Source organism: Bos taurus, chromosome 3, assembly GCF_002263795.3.
Source record: "Bos taurus isolate L1 Dominette 01449 registration number 42190680 breed Hereford chromosome 3, ARS-UCD2.0, whole genome shotgun sequence".
Taxonomy (NCBI): domain Eukaryota; kingdom Metazoa; phylum Chordata; class Mammalia; order Artiodactyla; family Bovidae; genus Bos; species Bos taurus.
In genome coordinates, this window is record NC_037330.1 from 8,960,335 (window position 1) to 8,972,559 (window position 12,225).

Genomic DNA, 12,225 nt, shown 5'->3' on the forward strand with positions numbered 1-12,225 from the left:
CCATACATGACCACTGGAGAAACCATAGCCTTGACTAGACGGACCTTTGTTGGCAAAGTAATGTCTCTGCTTTTGAATATGCTATCTAGGTTGGTCATAACCTTCCTTCCAAGGAGTAAGCGTCTTTTAATTTCATTATGTTAAATTTAAAAAAGCAAAAGTGTATGCATACCTGTCATTTTAGTTACATACGTGCTTATAGAATGAGCAGCCCACTGCAGCAAAAAAATACTTCACTTAAGCGACTGCACAGTTAGGAGTATTGCTTCCACCATCTGCACACTGTGCACCTGCATCTGGATGGCAATTATTTGGAAGTAGCCCAACTATCAGAGCTTCCCAGGAGGTGCTAGTGGTAAAGAACCCACCTACCAATGCAGGATACATAAGAGATGTGGGATCGATCCCTGGGTCTGAAAGATCCCCTGGAAGAGGGCATGGCAACCCAGTCCAGTATTCTTGCCTAGAGAATCCCATGGACAGAGGAGCCTGGAGGGCTACAGCCCATAGGGTTGCAAAGTGTTGGACACGACTGAAGTGACTTAGCACATATATACACAGCCCAACTACCAGACGTTTACTTATGATGATACCCAAAGGCATTTTTAATTGAAATTTCATAACACAGCAAAAGAATAAGTTGAGGTGACCAAACCCACACTACTGGATGAGAATAAGACCCCTATAGGTATTTTATACAGTTACAGTTGAAGTAAATAATAAATGCAGTTATTATATTGTGTGATTTTGATATTGGCTTCAAATCCTCTCACACATGAGTTTTGCAAAACTGTATCAGGTGTAACTAAGGGCTCAGTTCATATTTTCATTCCGTTTCAAATTTTCAGTTCTGATTCATATTTTATTTTATTGTTCCTGTTCTCTTTTAAACACTGATATTTTTCTTGATCAAATGTGATAGTCTGTTCTGAGAATTTTTGATTGCTTTATAACAGGGCCTTTAAATATTGATTGCAGAAGATTTATCTTTCTGTCTTCAATTGCTAAAAGTTCTTAATGGTTCATCATGTGCTTTGTCTCTAATTTATGCTGGAAATTTACCACCAGTGTTATGAAGAAGCCCAGGAATTTCCAGAGTGCCTGAAGCATTCTGTTCCAGGTCTCTGAGGATGGTCCCTGGTCTTGACCACAGGTAGTACTCCCTGTGCCTCACCTGCTGCAGCTATTTGAGGTTCATCATTTCATCACTTACACCTACTTTCAGGAAATAATGAAAATGACAGACACCAAATGCAAAATGCCCACCAAATACTGAGCTGGACACCTTACTTGAATTAATGTCTTTTAGTTCTCCCAACAACCCCATGAGATGGTGGTTCATCTTAACTCTGCTACTGATGAAGAAAGAAAGGCTTAGAGAGATTAAATAACTTGCCAAAGTCACACGATTTATAAATAACAGACTAGGGACTTAACCTCAGGTCTGTCTGACTACAGAGCTGAGATCTTTCTTTTAACTTTCTAAAACTTTTTATTTTGTATTGGGGTTTGGTCTACAAATGTTGTGATAGTTTCCGGTGACTAGCAAAGGGACTCAGCCATACATATACACGTATCCATTCTTCCCCAAACTCCCCTCCCATCCAGGTTGCCAAATAACATTGAGCAGAGTTGCATGTGCTATACAGTAGGTCCTCACTGGTTATCCATTTTAAATATAGTAGTCTGTACATGTCCATCCCAAAGTGGAAGTGTGAAAGTGAAAGTCGCTCAGTTGTGTCAGACTCTTTGCGACCCCATGGACTATATAGTCCATGGAATTCTCTAGGTCATGATATTGGAATGGGCAGCCTTTCCCTTCTCTAAGGGATCTTCCCAACCCAGGGATCAAACCCAGGTCTCCCGCATTGCAGGCAGATTCTCTATCAGCTGAGGCACAACCGAACTCCCTAGCTATTCCTTCCCCCCAACCTCCTTGGCAACCCTAAGTTCATTCTCTAAGTCTGTGAGTCTGTTTCTGTTTTATGAGCAAGCTCATTTGTATCATTTCTTTTTAGATTCCACATATAAGGGATATCATACAAAATTTCTCCTTCTCTGACTTACTTCATTCAGTATGACAACCATGTTACTGCAAATGCCGAGTCAAAATTCTCAACCAGTCACTCTAGCACCTGATAAACAAGATTTAGAGGAGATTTGCAAAGTTGAAAAGTCGTGACAAGGCTAGGAAACTATGGAAGATTTTATTTTCTTTCTTTAAAATTTTTCTTCAATATTGTGCTATATTTGCAATTCTTAAAAGAGGAGACAGAATCCTGATTCATGTTGATGTATGGCAAAACCAATACAATATTGTAAAGTAATTAGACTCCAATTAAAATAAATAAATTTATATTTTAAAAAATAAAAAAACTACACTTCCTAAATATTCTGCTCTTAACTAGTAGTGATATCTGATAAAATAATTCAAGTGGTTGATAATTAAATGTGTTAGTCCTCATACAATTACATGAAAAAAGAACATTTGGAGTCATTACATTTTAACCAAGTGGAATGGTTTTCTCAGGGTTAGTGCTGGAGCAAGCAAGTGGATAGAGCAGAGGAAGATACTAAACTTCCTCTACCATCCTTCATTTGGGGCTGTCCACATAATTCATTGTGCTCACCAATGACCCCAGCTAGAGTCTTCACTGAAGCTTTCTAATCTATAGCTCATTGTTGGTTTTTTGTTTTGTTTGCTGCCTTTAAGAGCCCTTCTTTTATTGGGAAATAAATACAAACAAGTGGGTCAGCCAACATATGTAGTTCTAGGGGCTACATATGTAAGAGGAAATAGGCTCACTTTCTCAGAATTCAGCTAGTAGTCTAACTTCTCCCTTTTCCCTGGACTCGCTTCAAGTCAGTCCACTTCATTGGCATGATGACACAGGAATCCCTGTTCTGGGCTGGTCCATTAGCATCTCAGACAATCATTGAATGATCTCATAGAAGGTGCAGTGCTCATTCCCCAGCTCTGTCTCTCAGGGAAGCCACGGTGGTTGGAGACTGGATCTATTCAGAGAGAAAGGAGCATTTTGCTCCTTGCTAACCTTTGCAGGAGAAGTGCTCAGTAGATGTACCAAAAAGCCTTCCAGAATGACTGAAGATGAGGCTTTGGGTTGAGCTTTGCATAGAGGGAAGAATAAGGCTGACAGTGTTTATTCAGGGTTTCTAGAGTACTTCACAAATTATTGTCATATATATCTATCTTGTCTAAGAAGGTAGATCAGGGACTTCCCTGGTGGTCCAATGGTTAAGAATTCATCTTCCAATGCAGGGTATGTGGGTTCAACCCCTGATCAGGGAGTCAAGATCCCTCATGCCTCAGGGGAACTAAACCTGCATGCCACAACTACTGAGCTGCGTGCTCTAGAGCCCATGAGCTGCAATGAATCGCAGAGTGTCGCAAGGAAGACCCAGTGCAGCCAGAGAGAGAGAGAGAGAGAGAGAGAGAGAGAGAGAGAGAAGTTGGATCAGAGTTATGGGAGGCAGTTTTTGGTGCACAAGAAAAAGCTTGAGGTTGGTGCCTCAACAGCCACTGTTACTGGTTCCTGAGGCTTGTTCCTTCCTAGAAGGTGTGGGCTGATAAGGGCACTTCCCTCTTTCTAGTGGCTTATGCCTGTAGAAAGCAAGCTAGCAAACTACATGGCTGCCATGTAGGGCAATTTGGGGGACATTAAAGAGTACCCCCAACCCTACCAAGAATGCTTCTCAAAGAGCTGCGGAGACTTCGGGGACATGAGAAGTTCAGGGTCAAGTTCCAAAAAGGTCTCAGAAAGGGAGAGATCTCCACACATTGGCTCTGAGGTCTGGAACGATGGCAAAAGCATCAGGGAAGTGAGAAGATTTCAGAGAGAAAATCCTCAGATTACATATGCTCATAGATCTCTCTCCTCAACCTCCAGATTCCAGTGCTCTGAACTGGATTAGAGCAGGCACTGATGTGGGAAACCTGGTAAAAAGCCTTGAAGTGGGCAATCTGAGTAGCACAGATCAGGTAAGGGTCAGAAGTCACTGCCAGTGGACATCATCACAGACTGTTCTGGGCTACGTACCCAGCTCCCCTCCTTGAGCCTGGGCACATCGATCTGCTCAGGAAGGTAACTTCCTGAGTTCTCAGGGGAAAGATGCTGGATGAAACCTGGGTCTAGATCTGAGTGACAGCCACCTCATAGTCTCGTTTTCGCCCCCGTGTCCCCTCAACCTTACAACCCCAGGCCATGGCAGGGCTGTTTGGTACCCTGGCCGGCTCAGCCTCCATATCAGTCACCTATCCCCAGTGAGCTTCCTCATCTCACCCCACAGGGCAGACCCCAGGGTGTTTTTCCCAGTGCTTTCCCCAGGCCAGTTTTAGACTCTGCAATCAAGTCTCCTAGGAGATGTTTCAGAGTTTGGGGGAATTTCATACTTTCATTTTGTTTTTGTGGGTTTTTTTTTTTTTTTTTTTTTACTTATCCAATAAATGAACTCCAAGTAACCAGGTAGTCTGGACTGCTTCTCAGTGACCCTTCCCTGTGGAGTGGCTTATATTATAGGGACCTCTGGTATGAGACCAGAGAATGGTCATTGGCTGGGAAGCTGGAATGCTCAGGGGCAGTCCAGAACCAGGAACCTTCAGGCAGGTCACTTTGCCATCTCTCACCTTAAAGTGGCAGAAGAGAGAGTAGCAAGTCTCAGGGGGATTTATACTTTCCTGTTTAAGAGCAGGAGATGACCTCATTGTGCAGCCCACCTGAGATTGTTTGCAGAGGGTTTGTTTTTTTTTTTTTTCACAGACACATGGTCCTCCTTGCTCTCAGGGAGGGGCTCCACATAGGCAAAGGGAAGGAAGTGGTGCTTTGTTACAAGTGATGAATGTGTAGGGCAGAAATTGTACTCATCCAGATGCTCCTGTTGCCTATGCCTGTCTCTGTGCCAAATGGAATGTTCTGTGGATAATGGGCTAGTGATCCACACAAGCTTGAAGATTGGTTAGGATTCTTGTCCAGTGTAATGTGAAGGCTTTTGAATATGACTCTGTAAATACAAAGCACTATCAACGGTGTATCTTTTGTTGTTGATCTGTCAGAATCTGTTCTTTATAGCTGACGAAGCAGCTTGGTATACCAAGTTAATAACTGCAAACCTCAGGTTAGTCACCTTGCTCCTTAGGTTTAAAATAGTTTCCTGTGACAGCTGTAACAATGCAGCTATAACAAATTGCCACAAACTTGATGGCTTAACTATAGGATTTTGTGGATATTCTTTATCAAATTGGGAAATTCCCCTTCCCCTATTTCTAGCTGGTCGAGAGTTTTTATCATGAAAACCTGTTCAATTTTGTCAAATGTTTCTCTTCACCTATTAATGTGATCTTGTGAGTCTTCTTCTTTAGCCTGTTGATATGATGGATTAACTGATTTTCACATGTTAAACTAGTACCTGCAATAAATCCTATTTTGTTGGAAGTATATGTTTTGTTTTGTTTTGTTTTTCCTCCTTGTAGTTCTAACAGTTTTCACCTTATTATTTGAGCTCTGTTGTTAGGTGCATACATGTTAAGGATTGTTATGTCTTTGTGGAGACTTCTTTGTCATTATGTAATACTCTTCTTTATTCCTTATAGCTTTCCTTACTTTGATGGCTTGCCTGTCAGAAATTAATATAGCCACATCTGCTTACTTTTGATTAATATTAACTTGTTTTCTTTTTCCATTCATTTACTTTTAATTTTATATGTGTTTATATTTAAAGTGGGTTTCTTGAAGACATATAGTTAAGGCTTGTTTTTGGATGCACTCTGCCAATCTCTGCCTCTTAATTGGTTCATTTAGACAATTAACATTCAACGTGTTTACTGATATTGTGGGGTAATATCTACCATGTGTGTTACTATTTCCTATTTGGTAACCTCATTCTTTGTTGCACTTTTTGTCTTTCCCTCTTTTTCTAACTTTTATAGTTTTGATTGAGCTTTTGTAAGATTTCATTTTTTTCTCCTTTCTTAGTATGTCAGTTATACTTTTTTTAACTTCGTTTAGTGACTTCCCTAGATTTTGCAATATGCATTTATGACTAATCCAAGCACAGTTTTAAATAACACTATACTGCTTCCTTGGTGGCTTAGAGGGTAAAGAGTCTGCCTGCAATGCAGAAGACCTGGGTTCGATCCCTGGGTCAGGAAGATCCCCTGGAGAAGGAAATGGGAACCCACTCCAGTATTCTTGCCTGGAAAATCCCATGGACAGAGAAGCCTGGTAGACTACAGTCCATCAGATTGCAAAAAGTCGGACACGACTGAGCAACTTCACTTCACTTCACTTCATACTGCTTTATGGGTAGTATGAGTACTTAATAGTAGCAAAATAATCCCAATTCCTCCCTCCCGTGATTTGTGTATCATTGCTGTCATTCATTTCACTTATATATAAGCATATATACACGAGGCATATGCATAAGCATACATAATTAGATATATTGTTTATATGTTGTTGCTATTATTACTTTTAACAATGTGTTATCTGTTAGATCAATTAAGAATAAAAAAAATAAAAGCTTCTATTTTTACCTTCACTTATTCCTTCTCTGATGCTCTCCCTCAGTAGATTTGAGTTTCTGATCTTTATTATTTTCCTTCTCTCTAAAGAAATCCTTGTAACATTCCTTACAAGTCAGAACTATGGCAACAAATTCCCTCCATCTTTGTTTGTCTGAAAATATCTTTATTTCTCCTTCACTTTTGAAGAATAATTTCAAAGGATACAGAAAATTATAAGTTGGTGGTTATAATTATATAATTATAATTATATTTATATAATTATAAGTTTTTTCCTCAACACTTTTAAGTATTTTATTCCACTCTCAATTGTTGCTTGCAGTTAATTCTTTTTAAGTTAAAGAAATGTGGAGACATATATTGTGACACTAGTGACTTTATGCTGAATAAGATAAAAGTTTTTAAATACTAGAAAATATTTCCTCAATTTTTTATGCATTTCACAATTAAAACTACAGTCATGACACACTTTTAAGTTTAATCTTTTTCTCACTTTCTTACATCTAGACAAGTAACAAAACAATAAATCAACGGACTTCTCTCATGGTCCAGTGGTTAAGAATGCACCGTGCAATTCAGGAGATGTGGGCTGGATCTCTGGTCAGAGTGCTAAGATCCCGCATGCCACAGAGCAACTAATCCTGAGCAACGCAACTACTGTGAGTCCATACACCACAAGAAAGATCCCACATGATGCAACTAAGACCTCAGGCAGACAAATAAATGAATATTTTAAAAACCTAAAGAATCAAAACTCTGATATATATCATTTTCCTCTTTTCATGGTATATATACTCTCACCCTGGCTGATTTCAAGCTACCAGCATGATGGCATTGAATGCAAAGCTGGGGAAAGCCGTGTAGCAGCAACCATGATCAGATATTTTGTTCCCATAACAGAGATACAATAGACGTAATGTTCTCAAGAGCACAAAGAATAGTAAAATGTAAAATAATTAAGAAGTAATGAATTTTGAGTTTTCAATTCCCTCAGTTTTGGATGCAATTTATTTAACTGTAAATTTATATAATTCCATTTTTAGTAATATAATGTTTATCAATGACCAGCTCACAAGCTTTCTGAAACTTTAACAAGTGGCTCTCATGAGTTGATATGTGCTGACTCCAGCACAGCACTGGGTAGTATTGTGGGCAGGACAGTTGGGCGTCAGGCGTTTATGTATGTGGAAAGGGGAATGATGAGAATAAAGAGCACTGTCACTATGTCACCAGCTCTTATTACCCTTATCCTCTTAGGGAGGCCCATTGGAAAGGGACTTGGACCTGTAAAATACCTGTTACAGGGGCTTCCCTGGTGGTCCAGCGGTTAAGAATCTGCCTTGTAATGCAGGGGACATGAGCATGGGAAGATCTCACATGCCATGGGGCAACTAAGCCCATGCACCACAATGACTGAGCCCAAATTCCTAGAGCACTAGAGTCACAACTACTGAAGCCGGTGCTGTGCGAAAAGAGAAGCCATCACAGTGAGAAGCCTGAACACCATGGTTCAGAAGCCCCCGCTCACCACAGCTAGAGGAAGCCCGAGCCCAGCAATGAAGACCCAGCACAGCCCCAAAAAAAAAAAAAAAAAAAAAAACCCCGTTACAATTGCATTTCAAAGTTTCCTTGTGAGCCAATAATAGTGTGTTTCATATATGGAAAAGCACAAGATCTTCCACCAGTTTTAGTCCCTTCTCCTCAACAGGAAGATTAGTTGCAAGTTCTAAAATAAGGCAGCCCCTCCAAACACAGCATAGGGCTCACTAAATTCTACCACAATGTAGCCAGCAGGGAGATTGGGTTTCTGCCAGCTGACCCACCCTGCCCACCTCCATCTATCTGTGATTTTGGCACCAGGACCTGACTGCATGGAGGGATGTTCTCTGAAATTATGGAACAAATCAGAAGTAAAATGTCCATCAGCTATTAAAAGTCAATCATTCTTGCGCAGGGGTCATGCTAATCTTCTCTGTATCATTCCAATTTTTTTTACAGGGGAACAATGGAGAAACAGACATACAGAATAGACTTATGGACTTGAGGAGAGGGGAGGAGAGGGTGAGATGTGTGGAAAGAGTAACATGGAAACTTACATTACCATATGTAAAATAGACAGCCAATGGGAATTTGCTGTATGGCTCAGGAAATTCAAACAGGGGCTCTGTATCAACCTAGAGGGCTGGGATGGGGAGGAAGACATGAGGGAGTTTCAAAAGGGAGCGGATATTTGTATACCTATGGCTGATTCATTTTGAGGTTTGACAGAAAACAGCAAAATTCTGTAAAGCAATTATCTTTCAATAAAAAATAAATTAATTTTGTAAAAAGTCAATCATCCAAGTACAATCTGGACTAATCCATCCAAATTTGGGGTAGCCTGACACAACTACATCTTTTCTTTGCACTATAATAAGAGTTACCAATCAGAACCACCCAGAGAGGCTTGACATCCCTTTCCCGGAGACAGCTAAGAAAGGGAGAGAGGGGAGGACATTTCTGCCAAGGCTGGGGGTTTGACCGAGGTGATTACACAGATCTCTTCCCGGCTCTTGCAGTGTAACCACCTGACTCTGACTTCTTGGGAAGAGCAGAGTGACTTAAGGCTTGAAAGAGATGACCAATCCTCGGGGCACAGGCAGAAAAAGCCCCAGTGAGACAGGAAGCCTGCTGGTTTCTGATGCATAAACTAGACAGTAGAGGCAGCACTTGGCTGGCGGGAGCTCTCTCTGCTCTGGCTGGTGTCTGAGAGCAGCTACCGGGCTCTCACCAGACTCCCTTCCTTATCCTCACTGGCTGATGGATCCCAAAGGTCTGCTCTCCTCGAATGTCCTGCTGCTTTTCTCTCTGATTATTGAGCTGAGCTGCAGAACAGGTAAGTGTTCATCTGTTTGAGGGCTTGGGTCCTAGGATTACCTACCAGGAATCAGCTATAGCTTCCTAGACAGAGAGAGAACTCAGCGGCCAGGGGTTGTCATTTGGCTGCGGGTAGGGGGCAGGGGGGTAGGCGGAGGGCTGTGATCTGCTGCCTCTTCCTCAGAGACTGAGTTCCTCCTACCTCTGTCGAAGAGGAAGGAAGATTGTGAGTTACTGGGCTCCTGGGTCCGAGGCTTAGCCCCGCCAGTCCTAGCTTCCAAGGAAACCAGGAGTTCCAGTCAAAGACACTGGTCACATTCTAGACTGGCCTCTCTGGGTGACAGGCTGCAGTCAAAGTCCTGGCTGAGTGGTTGGTTTTGTGTGAGTATCCTTTTGGCAAAGGCCCAGGCTAAGGGAATGAGCTGGAGAGAGAGGGAACTCTGGGAGAAAATTACTCCTACCCTGTCCTGGATGGGGATCTTCACACACACACACGAGCAGACAAACCAAAAACATGGTCCACCTACAAGAAAGGGCTGTAGCGGGAAGAGAGGGTAAAACTGAAAACCCCAGGCAATGATTGGGAACAGATAGTGGCCACAGCGTGGTTGTGCTGGTGGCTACTTTCCCAGAAGTAGCATTCCAAGGCAGCAAGAGGGGAAGAGGCCAGGATTTTTGGAGCCCAGGGCTGGTTACAGTTAGTGAGAAATGCAAATCAAGAATGCTCAGAGTCAGAGTAGCTTCAGTGTAGAGCCAGAGTGTTTGGAACTGGACTCTGCTCCTATCTTTCTGGTTTGCTGGCATTCTCTGTTTAGTAGTTTTGCGAACTACTCTGTTTAGAGCTTTGAGAAAAGGTGTTTGAAAAAGAAAAAGCCAAGCAAGGAGCAAACTGGGCTCACTAAGGAGTGGATGAGCATCTTCTTTCTGCTTAGATGCCTTCAGACTTTGTTTAGACTGTGGGAGGCAGCCTAAAGTGGAAGCGCCATTGGGGAAAGAGGGAAAATCCTGAGGCTCTGGATGTTTTGTTCTTGGGGATTTCAAGACCGCAAATCCATTATGGACTTTTCCAGGAGAAGCCCAGAGATGTGCTGAGGTTATCTGAGGGGCTGCACTTGAGATTGATCTTTTGACAGATTCCCAGATGAATAGCTCTTCCTTGGCCCTGCATTTCCTCAGAATCAGGCAGACTGATGGCTCTCGCTGCCCAAGGTCTCAGAGAGCAGTAATTGAACTCAGGGTTCAGAAAGCCATATGGAACTACTTTAAGCCATAACGAGGAGATGGCTCAGATGGTAAAGAACCTGCCTACAGTGCAGGAGACCCAGCTTCAATCCCTGGGTCAGGAAGATCTCCTGGAGAAGAAAATGGTGACACACTCTAGTATTCCCGCCTGGAGAATTCTGTGGACAGTGGAGCCTGGCGGACTACAGTCCACGGGTTGGCAAAGAGTTAGACATGACTGAGCAACTAACACTTCACTTCACTTCACTTCAGGAAGAGTCAAACCTTCCTGGGGGCACCCCATTCACGACTCCACCATTTTTGGAATACTTTCTGGTGACTATCAGGAGTGACGGGTTTGAACAGTGAACTGAACTTTTCTATCCCTGTGCTGACTTGCCTTCTGGTCAGCCTGGCCCTGGCATCTCAGGTTCTGCTGACAGCTGCTGCAGGCAAAGCTTCGGAGGTCACTGGTTAGTAAGAAACAGCCCAGCCCTTTAAAGGCGTGTCTATCCAATCAGCAGTGTTCATATTTCTTACGATTGTCTTCTCTGAAATATGTACAAAAATTTTATACTGTTTTTATTTTTAAACATGCACCCTCTTGTGAAACCCCAATAAAACCCAGACGGAAATGCTTTGCAAATGGGACAGGTCAACCATGACAGATTTACCCAACCAAGAAGCCCACTTCTTGTAAAATTAGTACCCACTCCCCTTCCCATCTCTACTCAGCTCACCTTCCAATTCCCAGTCAAAACTGTAAAAATCAAAAAAAGCCCACACTGAATTCTCCATTTCCCTCAGTGATACATTTTTTAATAGGCTTCTCTTTTTCAGAGCAGTTTTGGGTTCACAGCAAAATAATTGAAAAGTACAGAGATTTCCCATGGCCCTCACATACACATAGCCTCTCTGATCATCAATATCTCTCACCAGAGTGGTGCATCTGTTACAACTGATGAATCTACCCCAGTAGGATTTTTTATTCTTTCATTCAGGTCCTCCCCACTTCCTCCACACACATAGGAAGAGAAGTGAGGGGCAAGTTGCCGGGGAGGGGGGGCGGTGGTTCTAGACTTTGCCCAATCTTGTGTATTCACTGAACCATTCTACCCCAATATTTAGATCTAGGCACTTTTATTTCTCAAAAGTTTTAATACTGTGACATAACTCCACTGACTTCACTATCTCCGGTGTTAGACTGAAAATCAGAACTTCAGGGCTATTTGGTTTTATCCATAGATTGACTTCGGACAATCCCATTCGGCAACTATCTATTAGGACACATGGTATGCCTGGCACTAGGTGACGTGTGGGGTAAAATGCACCACCACAGCCTCTGCCCCGAACTTGGCACAGAATCTGGCACACGAGAGTCCTTCTACAAATGTTTGTTGAATGATTAATGATAGTATGTACAGAACTTTCTTGCTATATATCAAACACTGTTGTAAGTGCTTTATGTGTATTATTCATTTAATTGTACCAACTCTGTGAGTTGGTATTGCTACATTATGATTTTATAAAAGAGGAAAAAGAGGCACAGCTTCTGCTGCTGCTGCTAAGTCGCTTCAGTTGTGTTCGACTCTGTGCGACCCCATAGACAG

General features: G+C 42.2%; 1 protein-coding gene and 1 pseudogene across 1 annotated transcript in view; one reads left to right on the forward strand and one right to left on the reverse strand.

Moving 5' to 3' along the window:
• Window positions 1-8,447: 8,447 nt before the first annotated feature.
• Window positions 8,448-8,546, reverse strand: LOC112446082 (uncharacterized; annotated as a pseudogene).
• Window positions 8,547-9,256: 710 nt separating this feature from the next.
• Window positions 9,257-12,225, forward strand: part of SLAMF1 (signaling lymphocytic activation molecule family member 1) — a 39,047-nt gene continuing 36,078 nt past the window's right edge. The window contains exon 1 of the mRNA NM_174184.4: window positions 9,257-9,413. Within this exon, the coding sequence (NP_776609.2) occupies window positions 9,338-9,413 (76 nt within the window). The 5' untranslated portion in view covers window positions 9,257-9,337. The remainder of the gene's footprint in view (window positions 9,414-12,225) is intronic.